The sequence below is a fragment of the Solea solea genome, chromosome 12, assembly GCF_958295425.1.
Source record: "Solea solea chromosome 12, fSolSol10.1, whole genome shotgun sequence".
Classification (NCBI taxonomy): domain Eukaryota; kingdom Metazoa; phylum Chordata; class Actinopteri; order Pleuronectiformes; family Soleidae; genus Solea; species Solea solea.
The window spans coordinates 6,819,709-6,843,623 of NC_081145.1; the positions used below are offsets into that span (position 1 = coordinate 6,819,709).

At 39.5% G+C, this 23,915-nt stretch overlaps 1 protein-coding gene across 4 annotated transcripts; it reads right to left on the reverse strand.

Moving 5' to 3' along the window:
- Positions 1–1,204: 1,204 nt before the first annotated feature.
- Positions 1,205–23,861, reverse strand: ppfibp1b (PPFIA binding protein 1b). Of its 4 annotated transcripts, XM_058645020.1 has the most exons (27): positions 23,705–23,861; positions 16,458–16,539; positions 15,611–15,816; positions 14,683–14,772; positions 14,488–14,601; positions 13,875–14,006; positions 12,842–12,934; positions 11,540–11,657; positions 10,665–10,709; positions 9,332–9,393; positions 9,165–9,249; positions 8,448–8,575; positions 7,962–8,059; positions 7,789–7,849; positions 7,420–7,606; positions 6,993–7,025; positions 5,854–5,995; positions 5,493–5,624; positions 5,119–5,269; positions 4,916–5,027; positions 4,133–4,221; positions 3,747–3,869; positions 3,513–3,638; positions 3,237–3,425; positions 2,705–2,869; positions 2,304–2,369; positions 1,205–2,221 (listed from the first exon to the last, which is right to left on the reverse strand). In XM_058645020.1, exons 2-27 carry the CDS (start codon positions 16,519–16,521, stop codon positions 2,138–2,140), a joined length of 2,895 nt encoding a protein of 964 aa, XP_058501003.1. In that variant the 5' UTR covers positions 16,522–16,539; positions 23,705–23,861; the 3' UTR covers positions 1,205–2,137. The 4 variants fall into 4 exon arrangements, with proteins under 4 accessions (XP_058501003.1, XP_058501005.1, XP_058501004.1 ...); XM_058645022.1 differs by lacking the exon at positions 10,665–10,709; XM_058645021.1 differs by lacking the exon at positions 6,993–7,025.
- Positions 23,862–23,915: the final 54 nt, after the last annotated feature.

Here is a 23,915-nt window from a genome sequence, read left to right on the forward strand (position 1 = left end):
TGCATCCTAAAAAAATAAGAAAATATTGGATGTTTGTATTTTTCTTAGTAAAACATTATTCCTTAAAGCCAAAAATAACTTAATTTGACCATAGAGCTGCAACTAATAATTATTTTCATAATCGATTAATCTTAGGATCTGTCGATTATTTTCTCGATTAATCGTTTGGTCCATAAAATATAAGAAAACCTTGAATGTTGATCAGTGAAATGATGATGTTCGGTGAAATGATAAACTTAAATGCCTTGTTTTGTCCACAAACCAAAATGATACACTTTTAATGATTTCGTTGTTATACAGAGCAAAGAAATCAAGAAAATATTAAAATTTAAGAAGCTTAAACAATTGGAAATCTTGTTTTAATCATGAAAAAAGCTTTAAACTAATTAATCGATTATCAAAATAGTTGTCGATTAATTTAGTAATCGATTAATCGTTTCAGCTCTATTTGACCATTTTCCAACGTTTTATACACTTACCATTCAGTTCATCATTAAAGTGTGTAACTTTTCAATAATTAAAAATGTCAAACCATCATGGACTCCATTTGTCAATACAGTGGTGGTTTGTTTTCATGTCTGTGGTGACACAAACTGTTGCATCGTATGTCACAAGTGATGGAGGGAACTTAAGGTTAAGGAATTAACCATGGCGCTCTGAAACATGAGTCATGTAGTGAGATACAGAAAGATGAGCGTTGGAATATGGAGCTACAGTCGTCCGTTCAGAAAAGGCGTGGAGTTGGTCCTAAGCAGTGTTTTGACAACAGATGTTTAACTCTGGAGCTTTAATTTAATCTCTGAAACACCTACACTGAAGACCTGACAACACAGATGGATTATAGACATTTACACACATCTTTACACAGACATAGAAAGGAAGAACATTATTCTCGTGTGGTACTTTGAATGTTCCTCTTTGGCTTTGATGCGTTTTTTAAGAGGAAAAAAAAAGAGTGTAGACTCAAATATTACTTACATCATCCAAAACCCTTTCAAACAAACAGTTGTTTTATGTTATGCTCAGCTATGATACCAACTGTCATTAATTGGTTTTATTCCTGTGTATAGCAAAGAATTCACACTTGTTCACAGACATGTTGCTTTAATGTCTTTAATGGCCATGTTTTTAATGACAAATGTTTGCTCTTTCATTCAGAATTGAGGGGAATTTAGCAACTTTTCCATAAAAAAAAACGCCCAAGTGATTTAAATTACTTTATTGGTCCTAAACATAAAAAATAATAATAAAAAAAAAGGAGAACACACTTTATCATCTTAGGTATGGCCACAAGATCATTACATCATTATCTTGAATCACAAATGTGAAAATGCAACAAATCTATTTCCAAAAATACCTGCAAGTTATCAGGTTTCCATTAAAATCAATCCATGGTTCTAACAAAATAAGACACTCATATACTGTATAATTGTGTTGGATTTCAATACCATGCAATGATATTCTTTAGGTTTTGTACTGTATGATATGTATTGGTGCAAATGCATGCAGAGTATTACTGATGAGTAGTGAAAACCTGGTAAGTCTCCAGAATAGGATACGATATAAGACACATCAATGAATTAGCAGGCTTTAGTTCTGTAGAAAACATAGCAGCTGTCTCACTTATTACTTTACACTAAAAACAGGGACGTCCACTCAGCATATTGCTTTCTATCAAGTTCATCTCATTTTCCCAATATTTCTACAGTCAGAAATCAATTTCGAAGATATATATTAAATCTATGTCGGCATATTCTAGATGTCATCTTTCTGCTGGCTGACACTTCAGTTCTGTCATAAAAAAGATGCCAGTTCATAACCCAGTTCAAAATGATCTCCAGAAACCAGCTGGCAGGCAAACAGTGGTGTTGCCCCAAGTGTTTCCTCTGTCATCCGACGACGGTAATGAGACAAAGTTCAGGAGGAATAGTGGCTACTGGACTGTAGGCTGTCACGACACCATGGTTCAAAACAGAAACTAGAAAGACACTAATACTTTTGGCTCATATCTTTGAATGTAACACTAAAAAGAAATGTGGAGTGTTCTCGGGGGGGTGGAGTTGAAACGTGTCTGGTGGTCAGGGTTGGCACAGAGTTTCATTCACAGCAGGACCAGGTCTCAAGGTGCCCGATAGTCTCATGCGTTGGAATCCTCATCTGTTACACTGGGGTTGGGTGAATTTGAAATCTCTTTGAAGAACTCGTCATCTTTCAGCATGCTCTGGTAAACGGGGGGGGGGAGAGAAATATGAGCTTCATGTCCAATTATAATATGTGATATGAATGAGTGAGAAGATTCTCACCGTCAGGTTTTGAATGCCCTCAGAGAAAGCTCCAATCTGTCTCACAGTTCCCTCAGAGTCCTCCATCTGTGAGAAGAGAAGCGTCTTATCACACAGTTGATAACAGAAACGATCTATCTATCTATGCTTTTACTGAATGTGAAAAAGCAAACGGTGTGTAATAAAACCTACAGGGAGCACACACCGATCAATTCTCCACAAAGGATACAGTTTCCCAAAGAGTCAATACACCCTGAACCATTCCCAAACATAGGACCAAACTACACAGTAACATAGTTGTGTATATATTATTTTTTCTTAACTCATAACCCATATTCACAGAAAATGTAATCAAAATCCATTCTTAATGATTTGAATTATGCGGCTCAAAGTCAGAAAGGCCAAACTTATGTTTCACTCACCTGTTGGAGTCTGTCAAGTTCGTCCTCGTAGATTTGGAGCTCAAAGCCTTTCTGGAAGCTTCTGCCCTTTGGCATCTCCACATCCATTGGACACACATACTCCTCATTCTCGTCTTGCCTCTTCTTCCTCAGACTGCCGAAGCTGCCAAACGGCAGTTTCTTTGGCTGGTGTGAACATGGAGAGAACACAGAGACCCAACAAGACGTCAAGCTTTGTATGAGAATAGAGTGGGTGTTGAATTATCTCCACTTCCATGAGATATTTACACTGATCACAAAGGAGTAATATTTTTTTTGTCGCCAAATTAACTCCCTGTCATGGGTGGAGTTGGGAAAGAGTTCCAAAGAATGGAACAGTAGGGGTTGGTTATTTTGGTACTTTTCCTAATGGAAATGCAAAAAAGCCCCATATTGTACCGAACCGTTCCACTCAATGGAAACATGACTTTAGTTTTTATCATTTCCAGTTACATTTTATAGAATTTCACCTGATTTAGAAGAATAACACCTTCTCTCAGGCCTCTTGTGTTACCTTGACTTTGGTGGTGGCAGTGAGCAGTGTGTAGTCTGGGTTTTCAAGACACTCCTGTTTAAGATGCTGAGCCTCTGAGCCGATGAGCAGGTTGAAATGTGTACCGAGGTGGCGACGCAACAGAGTCTTGTTCGGGGGGATGTTCAGCAGCAACGCCATGGTCTCCACGTTGAACCGTGGCTCCAGAACCTGAGGTGTGGGGAGATTTATTATGAGTGGATGCATTTGGGAGAGACAGTATTTTCCAAAAAAGACAAAAACACATGGCTTCCTCACCATCAGGCCTCCATGCACACCACTGCCTCTCAGGTTGGGGGCATATTCAGCAAGGTCCACCGATCGCAGCCACTCCATCACCCTGTGGTTGGTCCACTGGGAGATTTCTGCTGGAGAAATGTTGTTCTACAGACAGAGAGCACAGGAAAGGAAATAAGTAAGAGTATGCTTGCATACACCTTCATGTATCATGAATATCACAAGCAATATCAGGAGAATATGGTGCTACAAAACCTCGTCTGATGGCCTACGACGTAAGCAGTTGGGCTCGTAGTTGTTGAGTCGAAGCACTTGTATTGCTCTCTTGATACTGAGGTGATGCAGGACACTTCCCACCTTCAGAGAAAGCAGGTCATCCTAATGGACAAAGGAAGACATCATTGTAAAAATCTTAACAATACAAGCAAGGATCAAATTGTGTCTCAGTATATCATTACATAACATTAACATAAATGTCACATTGTTTCTGCGGCACAGGGACAAAGAGCCAGAGGCTTCATCTTTGTCAGAAATATACAGAGTGAGAACAGACTGTCTCCACTGGAGCTACAGCTCTGTAATAATCCTAATGTCAGATGGCACTAGAGTTGTCGCACCCACAGCATCTTATCAACACTCACCACTGTCATGTAATGCAGCATGCGGCCATCCACTCTGCCCTCATCAAACTGGGTCTTATACTGAGGAAGACCAATGTCATCAAGCCACCCTGGAAGGAAGAGAAGGGAGTTGACAATTTTAGGACAAACTGATTAAAACAATAAAAAAGTCGTCCATGGATCCGTCTGGGAGAATGACATCTAATACCACTGGTAACATGATAAAATGTACACCCGCCCACATCTACAATACATGTGTGTTAGTTTAAAACCCGGTTCATCTCCCATACCAAAGTCCATTGAGAAAATCAGCCTTTCAAAACACACGGGAACACAAAAGATGCTGGTGTTCTGCTGCCTACTTATCCACAGGATTTAAAACCTCAAAGTCACAAGATGACAAATTTGAACTAACTGATGGAGGTAGCAGCAGATTTGCAACTCCTGTATGCAGGGACATATAAAATTGCTGATTTTATCGATGGAAGTTGGTATGGAGAGTTTCAGAAGTTTCAGTTTCTGGTCAGAAAAGCCAAAATAAAGAGTGGCAAACATATTCTTAATGTTGAAATTTAAGTTTTATTAGTTGAGCCTTTTGTAAGGTGGCTGAAATCTAATTTTCCTTCTTTCCCAGCATGCAGCCATGATATCAGTGAGACTGTGTGTCAGGATCTCAGGTGGTTCACGGACACTATGGTGCGATAAGGGCAAGTAATATATAAATATTTCATATAACCACACTTTAAAAAACCTGAATTATCTCTTAATCCATCACTTCATTATCAACCGACAGGGAGTACTCACTTGTCACCCAGTTGTAGTCCAGCTTTCCCTTATTCTCCTCCTCCTCTGAGCCGAGGGCCTGGATAGCCAGCTGCAGCTTCTTCCTGTGCAGCGGGTGTTTGATGCCAAGCTCCTAAATCACCCACACAGACAACAAGTAAGGACTACTTGTTGAACATTTTGCCTTCTTAGAATAAGTATGAATTTCTTGTGCTTCATCTCACCCTCTCCAGGTCCTGTTGTGAGGCCTGTAGCAGCGTCTGTCCAGAGGAGATCCACACACGAGACATGTTCACATAAAGACCGAGACCCTGATCCTGGAGCCAGTCACACACCTGATCCTTTGACCAGCGTGCAAACGGAGCATCAACATCACTAAGACAAACACAATGGAAAGAGAACACTTTTTAAAAACAAAAAAAAAGATACACAGACACATCCTTGAAAGGATAAAAAAGAAACAAAGACGACTAAAAAAAATGAACCCATGTTTGTTATCTTGTCAGAGAATCTCTGCACTGTACCTACATTGCACACCAGATTCAAAACAAAGAAACCACATTCTGAGTCATTATTCAGGCTGAATGCACAGACTTACTTGCTGACTTGTTGGAGGTCACGTGACCAACCCAGTCTGGGTCCTGCTGTGGCTCGCACTCCACCCCGCTTGAACTCACCCTCTGGTAGGTTATCGTCGAGGGTGAATGTGGTAGACTGACTTCTTTTCAACCTTAAAGATAATACCATTAAAGTCTCAATATTATGACATTCTTAAACAACTCATGTAAAAATTCACAGTAAATTAATCATTTGAATTATTTCTAGCTGAAATAATTTACTTCTATCCTTTAACTCCTGAGGAATTCTAATTGTTAACCATGTTTTTTTTTTTATTGGTTAATTCATAAATTCTTCTCAAAGTCAAGAGGCCAATATTCTCATTTCCTTTTCCTACTTACTTCCCAAAGAGTTTCATAATTCCCTTGGATTTTTTCCTGCCCTCTGGGGTTGTAGGAAGTGTGTGGGTGCTGTCGCTGTTTGCTGACCTCTGCGGCAGCCCGGCCAAATCGAGATGGTCGGTACCCTGTTGTTCTGTCTCAGCTACACAAACACATTCCCACAGAACATCATCAGCATCACACGCAGACAACACACAGAGCAGTGGAGACAGAGCTGCTGCATTAGACCAGAAAACACAATAATCCTAGAGCTAGACAGATGGAGAGGTCATAGCAGCGAGCGTCATCACTTCGAGCACATGCATGAGACGTGACCAATGTCAGACTCAAGGCCTTTGCACCTCAGACAAGTTTTTTACGTGTGTTTCATTCATGTTTTTCAGACCTGTATCCAGTAAATGTGAGCTACACAACTTTTTTTTGCCCGCCTTTTTTTTTTAAGTTTCGCTTCCAACTGGGACTGTTTCCAAACAAACTGGACCCACCTCAAACTGTCTAACATCCTACAGTAAGCTCTCCTCTCTTCTTCATTCTTCGTCGAAGCCATTGATTTCTTTTCTCCTTTTTATTCAGTGAAATGACAGCATCCAAGATGTATTTACCTCCCTTTTATTAAATTTTATTCGCTTAACTGTCATGTTTGATGTCAATAGTGAGGGTTCGTCGAAAATCACCTCCAAATTATTCGCAATTTCATGCCGTTGATGTGCAAAGGCCTTCAGAATGTAATAACCTTTTATTTCATTAGAAGTAAAGAAATCTAATTAGTTCTATTTCAGTATTTTAGTGTGGGATTTAAGATCCAAATCAACCATTTCAGTTGATAATGTGGATCTCAAGTTGAACACAGGTTTGAGTTTGGGGAAGGGAGAGTGTAAACAAATACATGCAGACAGACAGGCAAATCAACATAGACAACACACTGGCTGGATGTTGGGACAGCCAACAGTTGTGCAACAGTGGATAGTGACGAGGGTGTGGTTGTTAAAGTACTGCAGCTACTGAAATGTGAGAGGATGTCAGCTGATTGAGTTTAAAAGAAAAAAGGAACAGATGAACAAATATGTGGGGAAAACCAGCAGTTCCATTTGCACTGAAAGCTACGGCAGCCCTACAATGACCTGTGGTCAATACTGTACCTAGCATAGGCGCACTTGCACTCCGGCTGCGGTCTTCATGTGTGTTACAAAGCACACACGACAGGGTCCAACAGAAACAGAATAAGACAAGAGGACAGAAATTGTGATTGTAATAACAACAGGACTGGGAAGGTGGAAGGAAAACAAACACATACATGTCATTGGTTCACACGCACACAGGACGGAGGGCATTCAACAACACAAAAAAAGACTTCCATAATTAACTGGGGACCACAGGTTGTGTGGGCTGCAAATTACGCTCCATATAGTACACTCCATGGGTGTGGCTGTGGAAAATCAAATGCTGTCCATGGTGGAAGAAAAAACTTTCAAGAAAATGTCACTCTATTAACAAGCCAGTCAGTTGCACACTGACATGCAGAGATGACTTTTTATTCAGCTGCTGGATTATGTGCTCTGCTCTTACCAAGGTTAGGAGAGCTGCCGGTTTTCTTGCCCCCACGGATCTTGAAAAAACCCTTTCCGAAAGATGAACGAGCCTTTCTAGAGCCAAAGGCTTCGTCATCTGTGGTGGTGGTGGTGGCGGCAGGTAAAGTGGCAGATGGGTTCAAAGGTGGCTTTTCACTCAGCTTACTGACTTCCTCACTTGTATTCTAAAAAACAAAACAAATACTCATCTACAGCAGCAGTGTTTATATATTATGTGCTGGACTTTGAGGTAAATCTAATGAGACAGAGAATTGAATTAAGCAACAACTCCACACTTGTGCATAACTTATACATACATCCATTAACTGGATGTACTTGGTTTAATAAAGGACTTTTACTATTTTACCTTTTCATTATTGCTCCTGTCCAGATGTTCCTGGCTGCTCATCTTTGTGGTATCGTGGTTGCTGAAGTAACAACAATAACTTTGCATTATTCATTTGAAAATACAATATAAGTAGTGGTAAAGTAAAAACAGTCCAGCATCAGCTTAGATGTGGCTCTGCAGTCTACATTTACCTTTCCACATCTGTTGGTGTGGACTCAGACACTTGTTCTGGGTCTGATGAGCTTGGTGAAGGTGAAGAATTTAAACTCATTCCATTGAGAATTTCCAGCTAGAATGATAAAAAAAAACAAAGGGCAAATTACTTTAAAGTGTGCATTACCAAAATTAAACCTTAAGTAAATTTCCCTGGTGTCGTAAGAGCACAGCGGACTAGAATGACATGCTTCATGAGACGTTATCTAATTGCACATCAAGCCCTTCAACACTCTCAAAAGTGTGAGATTTTAGAAACTGAATATCATTTCACAGCCCACTTTAGAGTTTAATGACCGTTGAAGCTGCTTGAGGGCAAAAAAAGTGCAACAGATAATTAATCATACAGTAGGAAAATAAGACCACTAAAAATAACTAACTTTTGTAAATAACTTCTATTTCATATTCTACAATTTTGATGTTTGTGATCATGATTTTGACACATCACATGATGCCATACAAACCTCATCTGGGCTTTTCCTTTTCAACTGATGAACATCTGTTTCTTCGTTTTTTTCTGGCTCCGTGGGTGGAAGGATGGTCGACAAAAATGCGAGAGACGCATCACCATGACTCTCAATGTACTCGTTATCTTTGTTTTTTTTTAGAGAGAGTAGAGAATAACGGTGTGACTGAAACCACTGACTTTTACAAAAGTGCAAAATAGAAGAACCAGAAACAAAGTTGGTGAGGTAAAATATTCTTAATCAATCTTGTTTAGAATACTAAATTAAAAATGTTTCAACATTTACATTGCAGCTCTTCAATCCTACAGTCGTTCATAATTACAACATGGGATTGGTTCAGTAATAGATTTCAATACCCATCCCCACAAACAGAGTTACATAAACCACTGCAACAGCAAACATTCAGCTCGGAGAAAAACAAATACACCCAAAGGAAAACAAGCTGACAAACAAAGGGTTGTTGTTTGTCAGTCGACTTCAGTTTCAAATATGAGAGTATCCTTTTAAGGGTGTCATATTTAATACAGTTTGGTGGCAGATAGTGAATATAGCACACAACAAAATGTCTAAAAGTGTATAATTGCATTAAAATTAAAACTGTTTGCCTGAACTTAATATAAAATGCTTATTCTAAAGCTATAGTCAAAGGCCTTGCTTTAGGGAGCCCTTTAGTTATGTAACATACTATGGTGCATGTATCTGGAGAAGTTTCACCTTTTTTCCCTTGCACCGACATCACCATGTCTTGAACTTTCTTGTACCGTACCAACGACTGCTTTAATTCCTCAATCTTACGATCCTGCAAATGACATGAAAAGCACAGTGTGTGAAGGTCGGTCGCCTGGTGTCACACAGAGTTCATCACAACTTGTCAAACGTACCTTCTCTTCATTGGCTGCCATCAAAGATTCAACTGCCTTTTTCATTCTCTGCACTTCCACATCTAGTCAGGAAAGAAAACGTATTAGATACTGTTGCACTAATGAAGCTTTCGCATGTGGAGATGGACAATAAGCCTGAATATGCAGAAGATATAAAACATTCAGATGATACTGGGTGCAATACTACTGGCATCAAATTCCAGCAAAACCACAATCACATTCTTTGTTTAGAAAAATCTTTCAAAAAATAATTTACCATAATCTTGTCTGAGCAGGGACAGGATTTATTTCACCTTTAGTAAAGCATTTTCATTTTTCAGAACACACACTCTGCTGCATGGCTCTGTGTACAGTCGACCATCAACATTAAAAGTCTTATAATATTTCAAAAAGTTCTATGTTTTTCTTCTAAAAGTCATGGACTCGTCTGTATCCAGAAACTCTGCATTCAAAACAAACCAACAGGGCTCCACCAACTTTCTGAAGTTCCTTCCATTTCTATTTCCTATACATTTATTAGTAACACTTAATATACTTATACTTAATATAACAATATATACTAATAGTAAGGTAATTTGTAATAGGAACTAATTACTGATTACCATACTATTACTATTTTGTTAGTGCACAGTAATGACAGATGTTACCCATTCATTAATCTGTAGTGGCTCACCACAATATGCCTTTTAATGCTGAGTGTGGACTGAAACTGCCCACGTGTGAACAAATCACAACACATGTTAAGTGAAGGAGGACACAGAGTGTGCACTCAGTGAAAAATGAAACTGTTCCACTTATGTGAAAGGTCACTGATGGATGAAGGCACAAAAAGGTTGACAACTTGCTTACAAAGTGACTGTCACACAACACTGACCATGACACTGACATTACAGGTTAGCAGGGTACACATCGGTTGTTGGTGTGAGCAGTGGAAGGTACAGAGGAGTTTAGGGACAGATATTAAGGGGAAGAGATGATTATTATAGGACATAAGGTAGGAGGATGAGTAAGCAGCCTCAACAGTTATGACAAACACAATTCATTCCTCATTCCTAGTGAAAACAGAAAAGCAGACATTCCCTGTTGCTGTTCCAGATTGGACACAAATAACAAACTAATAAGGGCTCTGGACGACCTTGGGATTTGTTCTGCAAAATCAGAAAAACAACAGTTTAACAGAGGGTGGGTGCTCTGTGGTCAGTTATCGGCACTCCAGTGGGTTATAATGGACAAGCAGAGTTCAGATGGCTCATGCTCGTTCATGCAAACGGGAGTTGAGATGGGTGCAGTAATTAAGTGCAATGATAAACACAAACATAAAAACCCCCCTTACGTTTTTCTTTCAGCCTCTTTCTAAGAGTTTCATCTGGATGAGAGACTAAACGGGACAAAGAATTATGAAACAGAAACTGGTTGGTTGCAAATTCTGAATTAGCCTAATGCTAATACACAGATATTACCACTTAATCATATTAAAGCTGCTGTCAGCAATACCCTCATTTGGCTAACTCCCTGAAACTGAGAGACCCATGTCACTGAGTGAAGAATGGGCCCCGTTCAGACCTGGTATAAACATCAGGCTTAAAAGACTTGATTGGATGTAGACACTGCTAAGTACGACAGGTCACACTTGGCATTAACAAGTGTTCTGAATACGTCCCTGTTCAACTTTCACCCGTTCTTTATGCAAATGCACACGTCATTCCATGAGTGACTCTTCTTGTTTGTCTGCATGAGTTACAGGGAAAGTGACACTACTCACGCTGCTGTAACATGAAATAACCATTAGAAATATAAATGGTGATGATCAGTGTTAATACTGTTTGGGGCTGACTACATATAAATCAACATCTGGGTGCCAATTAGCATAAAATACTGTAAAACTGTTATGTGTCAGGACATCTGCTGAGGATGCGGTCTCTATTGCATCTTGATGACAGACGCAGCTCAACAATGAGGCCACAAACATCCTTAAACCATCTCAGAATGTGGTTTTTGTGATCACAGGACGGGATCATTCAAAACAGAGGTTCATACCAGATCTGTACAGTCTAGATCAGTGACAGCTGTCGGAATAAGAGAACTATTTATCACTGATTTTGACTTGAGTATTTTATTGACAGCAGCTTTAACATAAAGCTGAATATGATAGTCAACGCCATGCATGTTTATGTTTCGATTGGCTTGCGATTCAACCGGCTGGCCCACCTCTGTCTGAGGGATCTGCATTGCTCAAGGCCATGGCTTTGAAGCCTGTCTCATCCTGTAGTCTCCTCATCTCTCCATCTTTGCCCTCCAGCTGCCTCCTCAGCACGGCTAGTTCCTCCTGTCCAACAGAAGACAACAGTGAGGCGATTTCCTTCACAGACATCACCTCCCCCCGCAGCATACCCCCACACTACAAACAACAAACCACAACACAAGGTTCACAGATGATGACATGACCTACAAAGACACAGGCCACACCTGTTGTGCTCTGTGTTGGGGCAGATGAGAGCAAAGGTAATGACAATAGACACTGATGCAGGAATCGTGCATGGCAACAAATGATAATTAATTACGGAGATGAGGATAAGAATAGTTAGAGGCACGAGAGTAAAGAGGGATAAAAGGAAAAGTTAAAGGAAGTAAAGCACAACAGTGAACCACTGCACTGGTGCATTGCTGAAGAAGTGATATATATCTTCATATGACCACATTTAACACTGCATTTTACTGTAGGGTGACATATGACACCATTTGCCTCAACGGGTAAAGAAAGCTGATCTGTACCAAGTAGGAGGTTTCCTCTAAACATAAAAACAGAACAGGAGCCAAAGGGAGAGGTCAAAACCATAATCATATGGCAAGCACGACAGTCACCCTGAGAAAAGCAAACCTTCATTGCCTGAAGTTTGTGCTCCTTCCTCTGTTTCTCATACTGCATCTGGCCCATTTTGATTTTCAGGCTAGAAAGCTTGGCCATTAGCGACTACAGTAGAGAGACAACCCAAGGAAGAAAGAGAAAATAGGAATGCAGGAAAGAACTATAAAGTGTAAACTCAAAAACACAGACAGTCCGTTTGACTCAAGATAAAACCAGCAACATCCTTACAGATCAAATGAGGTCATAACAATCAATAAAAACGAACTAGGAGCCAATAAACTTTCTGAACAAAAACAGTTCATTAATTATTTTGTTAAGAGCCATGAAGGTAGCTGTTATCAGCAGGAAACAATGAGATGATGTAATGTCCTTTTTGACCCAATACTGATGAACAGCAGATGTGCACAAGAGCTACAATAATCAAGGAAGGATAACATGATGGCATGACTTATTTTTCTCATGAACAGGATTTGGATTTACATGATATGAAAGAAAAGCCATATCTTAGTGAGGAGATTAAATAACAAATTGGTAAACCACATAAAATTCATTTCAGTGGTTTGTTTAGCTGGAGAAGACAAACAACCAAAAAAAGAATAAGATACTCTTGAAAGGCTTTTCATAGAGTCACTGTGACAACTCACCTTTGTGGATTTAACTTTCTTTTCATACAGTAGTTTTTCACTTTCCATATCTGTCAATCTGTACCGCAGTTCATTAATATCAAGAATCAGATCCTGGAAAAAAAAAAGAAGAAAATCCATGTCAGAGAAAGGTAATAAAATATTTGGCAACCCCTTTGAGTCGTACTGAACTGTTAGGAGTTATATTAAACAAACTGAACAAATCTTTTGTCATGAAGCATTAGATTTGTACAAATATTTCTTCTTCAGCAGAATATGTAGTTAAATTTAAACTAATCTACAAATCTATCTTTGAAGGGACTGCATTTCTAGGAAAGCAAAGTCTTCAAAGCAGCAACAGTGACACAATTCCAGGAAACCGCTTGTGAAGAACTGATTTATGTTGCGTTAAGTAAAACATAGACATTAAGTTGTTGTGCCAGAGGGAAAAGAAGACACTTCACTGCTCCAACAATAAGATGATGTATTTGAACGTTTTCAATTATCATGTAAGAGAAGAACTCTCTGGAAAACAATTCTATATAGGGTAATGAGTGACAATTTTATGATGTAAAGCTTTTGACCAAAGAGCAGTAGACTTAAATCACGCAAATAGCATCTATAATAAATAACAATAAACACAGCAGGCATACTTCTCTCTCTGTTTTTACTGAAAACACAGCTGCTTTGAGACTGACAGTAAAATAAGATGTCCCTCTCACACACAGGTGTCAGACAACAAGATTGAGTGTTTGATGTCTGTGTGTATGTATAAACTCTTAAGGACCTTTTCTGTCACCAACACTGACCCTGTCAGGTCCAGTAGTCCTCATGGAGACCAGGAACTCATTTCTGCGGAACTGGTTTAGTTTAAGGCTAACATTTGAATTGTGGTTAGGTGAACGGTTTAGGATTTTTTTCAGTTGTCCAAATGAGTAGAAGTCCTAAGAAGAATAGCTGTGCAAATGAACATGTGTGTGTGTGTATCATGAGAGAAGATGGAACTGGACAGAGACAACGAGGATGCCTGTCCTTAAGAATTATGCTCACATACCTCACTGTCTCTAAATCTGTCATCAAAGTCCACTCTCTCCTTGTCGATAGTATTAAACTTCAGCTTCAGGTTCGACAGTTCAGATATCAGTTCAAGCTTCTGGGATTCCAGTGCAGTTCTGCACATAAGTTCCTACAATGAAGAATGGCAACTGTTATAAAACAACCTTTTAGGGAGCAGACATAACAGATATTTGGTAGATATTTACAATAGTAACATAAGTGAGGGTAACAATAACATCTCCAAAGGTCACTGGCAAGGACTGTATGTATTCTTGCTGTTTGTCTTATAGCAGCATGGCGACGATGGGGCTGATTTTCCATAAAGATTAAGGCCTACTCAGTGCTTTGTGGTAATACTGGTGCTCATATCTAAACATGTGCTTATCCTCACAATAAAAAACTCATAACATGTTTAAACAGTATTCTTTGAAATGAATTAACTTTTTAATATAACCCTCACATTTTGTTTTCTTTTCTCAGAAATTAATAAAATTAATATGAGATGACCTCAAGCTTCCCAGCTCCTTGTCGTACATGTACGAAACTTTCACTACAGTGCGACCCCCTGAACTTTAGTGCAAACAATTTGTTCCTAGAAAACAAACACACACCTGCTGCAGCATCTCCTCAGTGGCGTTGAGTTTCTCCCTGTGCTCGTCCAAACACAAATCCAGGTCACGAATCTTCTCTCCCTGAGCTTCCACCTGGTCTGTCAGCACACTCACCTTCATGAAACAAAGGCATTACGTAATAGGTCCATGGGTATAAAAATTAGATTGGATTTTTGGATTATGCTGGATGGATACCTGAAGCACCAGGGATTCCTTATCACATTCTAGTCTGGTAAGTCTTTCTTGATAGTGGTCACCACCACTCAGAGAGATGTGCCCATTGGACTGCAGGAACAAAGAGTCATAAAAGGTTATTATAGGTGCAGACATGGGTAAATGGTGCTAAAGTTCACTCATTAAATAAAAGGTTTCAGTGTCTGGCAAAGATCTCAGTGTGACTGACTGGATGCCCCATATTAATCCTTCAAACAAACCCTTACATGGCTGAGATTAAGAATGCAGTCAGCTGTACACCGAGTCTGCTGCACACAGACTGAGTTACAGCATTACACATAAACTCTGGCATTTATCTGGCCTGCAGCCCATCACTCTCCCAAACACAACTCTGGTTCCCAAGAGTACGAAGTGTTTCTTACAGCACACCGACTGTGGCATTGACAACACCAGAGAGCCATGTTTTTATTTAGCAAACATGTTTTTGTCTACTCGGGAGACGGGATTGTTTGCCCCTGTTGTGTGCAATCATGGAGTTTTAATACAACACTCAGAATGAGCCTAATCAGCAGCAAACCAGATGTGCTAAAGCTTGTTTGGAGCACATTCTGTGCAACCATTGCAGACAAAACCTCTTGTTGAAAAAAAAAAATGTTTTCAATGTCAAATGTGAACTGAGGAGAACTACTTTTTAAAGCTGTATAAACAATCCTTTATGGGTTCACCTTTAGGCTGTGAGTCATGCGAGTCATATTCTGTACATTTTCTGTCTCAATACACTTATATTATATTCAATTCCCAGCCACAATGAACTGTCCTGAGACAACACTGTTCTAATGAAGACAGAAATGAAACTCAATATGACATGAAAATGTGTGTTACAAATCAGAAATCTTCTTATCTTTGCTAGTTCCTTTTATCAAATATTTTCTACACGTAAGGTTCTCACCAGGTGACCATTGAGCCACTCGACCAGACTGTCAGCTGTGGAGTCGGGGATCTGGCAGCGCAGATTCTCCCTTTCCTCAGTGTCCATCATCTCCAGGACACTTCTCAGGTCTTCCAGAAGGTGAAGTGCCCGCAGGTTGCCCATGAATGGGGAAGTGGGCGACTGGCAGTCAAACAACCCATTGGAGTAGTCCAGAGCCTTCGATCCTGAGGTAAAACACAGGAGAGAAATAAAGAAAACTAAAGCACTAAAATGCAAAGAATGACACAAACCTCACCAAGTAATTATTTTTAATTATATAAGAAGTTTTACACACTTAACTCCTGATATTAATAGCACGTAGAAAATAGTCCATTTTGTGGTTGAGGTCCACATACTGATCAAATCTCACAGTAAAAATTCCTTGCACCATAAAAAGGAACCTGATTATTATCCACTTTTATTGTAAATGAATAACAAGACTATGGTTACTAAATGACATAATTATACACAATACATTTAAACAAATCAGTATTTAAACAAATTTAATGACACTGAATGTGGCTTAAAGAAACATGGCCTACATGAGGTCAGATTAAACGCTAAATGCCACAAAGAGACCTCCAGAAATCCCACGATGACTATCTAAAATGTCAGCTATGAAATGAACCATAAAACGACACGAGATAATCTGTTATCAGTGTTGAGTCAACCTCAGCCAGTCAGTGGCCGTGGCTATCGTTGCTTCAGAATATATAACACATACTTTCTTGGTTTAGGCTTTAACCCAGCTAAGAAAACAACAGAATCACACCATGACTAAACGACAAATGTTATGTTGGTGCTTAATGTTTTAGGAGAGGCTTACCTGCTATAATGCCATCCATCTGCTCCAGGGCTGCTGCCAACATGTCGCTGGCATCGGACATCATCTTCAGTCACTGATGAACCTAAAGGGAGAGAAGTAAAATATGTTTGAGTCATTCCTGAAATTGTTTGTTTACTCGTAAAAATATCCTTTAAAATGGATACCATATTTAAAATCGAGTGAAGCAGTGCATTTACAGTTAACAAACCAGAATGGAGGAATAAAAATTTAACTCATCTTTATTATGACTACAAACCCAAAAGCATGACGCACTAGTTTAGTCTATGTAATTACACAAGTCAGTGTGCGCTTGAGATGTTACTCTCAGTAGTGCACTGAGGACAAATCCAGCAAACCAGTTCCTGTTGTGTTTAGCTTTTTAGGCTAAGTAAGGTCAGCGGTAAACACGTTGTTACAGAAGGTTTCCACCCAAGAATTAGACTCAAACTGCAGTACATCCTCCATAACCCTCTATGCATAAAAAAAGATGGGTTTCTAGTATAAAAACACATCAGCTCAGCAGTACGCAGGAAAAGATTTCCATCCAAACACTTAGGGTATGTGGCAGTTTAGACAATGAAACTAAAACAGAAATCACTTCAGAGGTCTTGTGTTTGTCAGAGTAAGACTGATGTATGATGCATTTCAGAATATCAATCAGGCCATTTATGTTAAAATGTTGGCACAGAGAACATCCTGTCAGTGGGACACTAGTAAGCCTGTTAGAGACTCTGTGAAGATGCATTTTGTTGTACCAGTCCTGGACATCTGCCCAAACAGCACAGCAGTTCTTTTCTCTATGGGTGTTAAATCGAAAAATCACACATGCAGTTGTCTCTCTGGTCCTGTTTGAAACACACCGAGGTTTCACCTATATTGCCATATATTGCTCTTCCCTTTTGCTTGTGTACTCTGAAAAGCTAGCGTACTGCTGCCTACAGCTTTTCCAATTTTGCACAGCATTCTTACCGACGTTCCACACTCATAAGCATGATGTGTGACAAGCAGCTTCATCTGTGCTCTCATTCCAGTTGTCCATTCAACAGAGATTTCAAAATGGCTATGTGACTTCTTTTGTTGCCTGTAAATGCTGAACATTGACCTGACCATGGATCCTCCACTTACTTTGATCTATCTTAAAAGGGGTTGTTGATATGATTATTCATGCATTCAAAAATAAATGCCAAAGAATGAACAAACATCAAAAACTGAGACCTTCCACAGCTGCCTCTTATGCCTGCAATGGCTTGTAGACTGACTTGCATGAATTGGAGTCGAGAAGGATTTTCAGTGAAAATCTAAAAGGATGTGACAGTAGCATTAGAGTTGTAGTTTGCATAGGAATGGAGTCCACTAATACCAACAAATGACTGGCTCCCAGCACAACACTCAAGGTACAAAGGCATAAAAAGCAAAAGACAGCTTGCTCACCACTGGTGCAGACCCCACAAGAGTAAGCATATTGATAAGGCCACAATTCAGTTACAGCCACATGTGTCGCTACTGACAAATATTTTGGATCTTTGACATATTCCCTATAAAGCAATAATGCATAACTGGATTCTAAAACATTTGTCTTATTTGTTGTACTGGTCTGCAACAAAAAAGTGTCTGTAGCTATCTTTCCTGTCCCTCTTCAAGAATTTTTTTTCTCTTTTTTTTGTCCCAGACAACTTTATTTATTAATGACATCTGGGTGTGGAGAGGATTTCAACAATTGGAATAAAATGTGTTTCAGAAACCAATGATGTACTAAAGATTAAAACATGTCTGGGTCTTAAAATTTAATGATTGTATTAATAATAATTTACCATTCAAGGAAAGATATTCAGTTACTCAGAAATAAGGTTCTGCATCACTGGGACCAGGTTTTAGTCCGTGAGGACTACTGGGCCTGACAAGGTCAGTGGTTATGCCAGTAAAGGTCCTAAAGAGGTAACAAATACATGTACACAGGCACACACACACACCTTTTCCTTTAATTAGTCACTGCCTCCCATCCTGGGAGTGTCCAACAAGTGGGACATCAGATCGTTTTCAAACTTTATAGAAACCACCCACAGGCCATATAACAGACTGTTATTTCAGCATTCCTGTGGTCACATTTTCCATTATGTGTAAAATGAGCGCACACTAAAACGTAAGAATCATCACAGTGCACAGTAGGCTGTGTGGAGATGAGAGGAACCAGCATGCCACCAGTCACTCCAAAGTTACTCAGTGGTTTCTCAATGAGGGTAAAAATACTTCCCTCAGGCTGCCTGCCCTGGAGTAAGTGTGGGTCCCACTTGTATAAATGGGAATAGCAGACAAGACATTCAGGGAAAAAAGGCACAACAGCACAGATTCTAACAGTTATTTGCACAAGGCAGGATGGTGTTAAAAGCAGGAGGAAATGTAACACCCACAGAAAACTGAACTGTGCAATTCTTAGTATCAGCAGTAGCACAACAGTGGTATCTCATCAGACATCAGAAAATCTATAGTCTGTGTTATATTTCTTCACTAAAATAATAAAGATTTGAACCATATTTTATTTTTAGGACTAATTAACCCTTCAATTATTTTCTTTATTTACATAAAAAGATATTCAGATTGAGGCAAATACTAAAGATTATACTCATTGATCTGTTATTAATGAACCCAAAACACATTAAGTCTGCAAATTATAAAACAACCCAGATTAAATCTTCACATTTGTTCACAAGCTGGATGCATTAAGTGTCACCTTTGGTTGGAAAATGTCTAAATTGATTGATACATTTGAAACATAGCTGCAGATTACAATTCTGCCGATGAATTTTTCCGGCTCTAAATCAGATTACGCCCACAAAAGACAAAGATGTGCATTACATTGCCATGGTTTAGAAGAAACGTGAAATTAAGGAATCATTTGGATTTTGTTTGATAATGACAAATCATTTATCCATCCATCCTTCATCTACCGCTTTATCCTCCACCAGAGGGTCGCGGGGGGTGCTGTGCCAATCTCGGCTGACATAGGGCGATAGGCCCTGGACAGTTCGCCAGCACAAATCATTTATTATAAAAAAAATGTCAGCTGCTTATTTGTTCAAACAACTAACTGATTTAGTTATTAACAAGTTTCAGTTAAAAATGGTGATGAGGAGAATGTGCTGAACCCTTAAGATGGTTTTACTTTGCCCCAACAGACTGGCATTTTTAATTCAGGAGATGATAAAGGACAAAGCTTCTCTGTTGTGACCAGATTTATTTATCCATGCTATAGTGGATCCACAGGGAATAAACAGGCAGAGGACCAACTACAGAAAACTCACAACACTCAGATAACACATGCAAGAGTGGAATTCTTGAACAGGAGGCATCTACACAGACAGTCTGTGCTGTGATCACTCAAAAAGGAATGAAAGCCTGCAGGGCCTCAAACACCTGAGTCAGATTTTGTGTCGCATCAGAAACACCTTTTACAAAACATACTTCAAACACGTTGGGCCAAGACCAGACATGCTGCTCAGAAACCTGCTGCACATGTGTCACTAAAACAGACTGTGTGTCTGACTCTGAGCTCCTCTGTAGCTTCATCCTGGATCCAGTGGTCACACAGCCCAGCACAAAGAACACTTAATTACAGAGACGTGCGTTGTCCTCTAATGCCTCCATGGTATGCCAGTCATATGTAAACAAAAGTGTGTTTTCTGGCCACCAGATCATCTGCTTTACTAAACAAAGATTTTAGATAGTGTGCATTTTTAGATCTGCAACTAATGATTATTAACAAAGAAAACCCACAACAAAGTACAAAAAAATGTTTATACCTGAACTAACACAAGACATGCTTAAAATTATTAATAAACCAATTCTCCATCACTGGACTTCCTTAGTAGTCTTTTCAGCGCCATTTTGTTTTAATTTTTTTGATGAATTAAAGGAGAATTAAGGAGTGGGAAATCTTTTCCAACCATCAAAAGGAGATATCTCAAAAATCCCTACAAGTAAGCATCATTCTCAAAAACAAAGTCTCTTACTGTCTTTCCTTCTATAAGCACCACTTACAGGGAGTGTAAGACACACAGAGAAGGGTATTGTTCATAGTATCAGGGTATTTTGACTGAAAGTCACTAGAGAACAATGCAAAGCTACAGTATGCATAACAAATGCAGCAACACCTGCCAGTCTACTGCCAAACATAAAACAAGAAGTGAAATTGTAAAAGCAATCTTGCCCTTTGGTGAAAACAGTCATGAAATCCATGGTGACACGCAGAGAAAGACCACTATAATGGCCTTTCACATCCATCAGCTTTGGTCCCTTCAGGCGGGAAGAACTGATGTAACCCATCCTCACTGGAGGGACACGCTTGAGCACTCTTGCACACACAGGAAATAGAAAACAAAATAGAAGCCTCAGAGCCACTTGTCTCTGAGGGAAAAAATGTTTACAAGGATCTGGCTTTCACTCTCTCTGAGACCAGTTAAAAAAAAAAAAAGCTTAGGGGGAAAGGAATTTTCACTACATCATACAGCACTTAACTGTTGCTTTTTTATATCCAGGTTATAAAGCTAAATCTGTGACAGTTTAAGGGGATATGAGGAGAGCAAGCTCCATGTCTCACCACATAATGACACTTTCCATGTTGTGAGTCATACATGCCCTGACCTAGTCTTTACCTACACACAATGTTTCCATGAAAAAAGGTTAGTTCCAGCTCACATACCTCATCCTGTTTCACCTCACAGACTGGGTGCTCTACTCAGCAGCACTAGAAACAGATTGGTTAAGGGTAACAAAGCTTTGCTTAAGGCATCATGAACTCTAGTTGTACTGGTGTGTCAAACACAAGATGCCTATTATTGTACTATGAGCAAATTGTCTGCTAAAATGCAATCCCGTGACTGGGCCAATGTAACAGTCTCTAAATTTGAGGGTGCATGAAATGTAGCAATGTGGCTGAGCGTGTACACTGATTCCCTGGTGCAGCAGACACAGTGAAGGCATTCATCAGCTGCCTGCATGGCAGTGGCACCACTCTGGAATAACCTGTGGCTATTTCAAACCTGGGAAAGCAGGCAGTATACCCTGACACTCATTTTATAAATACCAAACACTGAGGTGTATATTATAACAAAATACGACTGTAAAGCCGCCTTTTCACTATGTTTGGTAAAGACTCATGAGGCCACAGTTCAATGGGTGATGCCATGTAAACACACATAATGAGAAGAGCAAATAAAGTTTTTAAATCAAGTGCTTCCTTCTACACTGGGCTGGGTATGAAACTTCAAAAGATTTGTGGTATCGACTGTGGGTATCAAACTTCCTCTGTATCACCTTATGTCAATAAGGTGTCATTTTTCTATATCATATTTTGGTTCGTGAGGAGATAATCTCATTAGCGTCAGTGAGCCAATAAGCATGCAGCATGCTGTTTGACTGAGATTTAAAAGTGCTCATGGTGGGCTATCAGGGAGTTACAACGGAGCTCATTTCTCAAGTGGATGATGGAGCTACAGAACTACAGTGCACAAATATGAGAGAAGAAAACTAAACTATTTTACTGCAATGTGTTATGTTTTATTACAAGCAGATACAATGAAATTGGTATCAAAAAAGTGCTGACCAACAATTAGTATAGAGGTCCAGATTTCAATCAATAACTAGCCCCTTCTTCCACGGGATAAAATTGAATAAAATATTATTTACATTTTTCTGTCAGTATGATAACAAAGAAACGTGAAATCAATTTATGTGGGGACAGCAGGACAAATACTTTTCATATTGCTCACTACTGCACTCCTTGTAGTTTTAAATTTGGAAATTTACATTTGTTGTGTTAAAAATTAAACCGGTTGCTTTTTGAGAGACTGCAGCCCAACTTGGACTTGCATTCTTCTGATGTAAATTACATGCATTTTCTTGCAGCAGTAAAGACTGAAGTATCTGCAATCTGCAGCTCAGAGATTTCCCTAAAATCTGAGTAATGATTAACATGGTGAAGGAAACCCCCAGAGTTAAATCACACAGAAAGAGACATTTAAAATGCCACACCTAGAGTTGCCATGTCGTCTCCAAAACATAGGGAGGAATGCACTGAAACCAAAACTAGGATGTGGACATGGTGAATCGCTGTGGTGTCTGGTTTGCAGACAATACTGTTGTTATGGAGAGCATTTGAAAAAAGGGAAAGTAAATACTTTACTTTCAGGTCAACTGGAGGGCAACAGCTGATCAAATTTCACAGATTACAGAAACACTCTAACATTGACTTCACTAGTCAACAGTGGATACTATTGACATTGGACGAGTTTGTGTACCAAAATAATAGCCAATCACAAAACTGGCATAGCCTTCTGTCATATGTAATTTACCTTCACTGAGTTTATTTCCGTAAATTTGAACAAAATGGGCACAAATCCCATGTGCACATTATCTTAAAACATAAGGACAAACTGGAGTGGCATTCCAAAATAAAACACTAGGACTGCATGCTGGCAAAAGGGTTCAAGTGATTCACATGGAATACTGACAATTTTCCTCATTCACAATTACCCTGAAAAATGGAAATTCTCCACTATCAACATATTGTGAGAGCTTTCTAACGTGATGTGCAATAAAATCGAACAATTGTCCAATTTCTCGCGATATTATCGTATGTTCCTATCTGTGACACCTGAAGGCAACACTGGAGCAGCTGAAGTGTCGCGAGTGAATGCAAATGAGTCAGTGAGAAAAGTGGTGTCCTCGGGCACTGGGAGTTACTTCGCTCCGTGTGTGTGTGTGTGTGTGTGTAGCAGAGTCATAAACTAATGTTAGACTGACTTTCTCACGTCAGGAACTTTTTAAGACGCTTAAATATGACCGACTGTTCTAACCTCGACATGAGGAAAAGTATTTTTTGTAAAATTTCAACATTACATTACAACTAAGACTACTGTCTAGAGTGGCTATACATCAACGACGTTTGCACAAAACCCTTTCTTATCGTGCAAGGGTCCACAAACGTGAGAAAATGTGAAATGGAACTACCAGTGACTTGGTGTTGATGCTCTAACCCCCCTGAATGCATCACGTTAGGGAAACGGCATTTTGGTGTCCGTTAATCCGTCAGCATCGTTTAAAGAACATTGTAAAAGTAACCTTAAACACAACTACGTGTACATTCGCCCACACGAGCCACAACAGCCGTTTGTTTCCAGGCAACTCCAACAAAAACCCGAATTAGTGGAAATAATAAATCACAGCGAAACCATACAGACGAAGTCACTTACCCAAACTGCTCAAATAACTGAAAATATTCCCGTTAGTTCGTTTCGTTCACAGTTTAAAACAACTTCACGGTACTTGGTTTGTAAACTTATCGGTGCCCACCAGTGTAACCCCCCGTACGTCCACATCTACGCCATGATGTCGAAGTGACAGAGTTGCTGAAAAAGTTGGGACGTCACGGCAGGAAAAATCCCGCCCCGCTGGAACACTAGA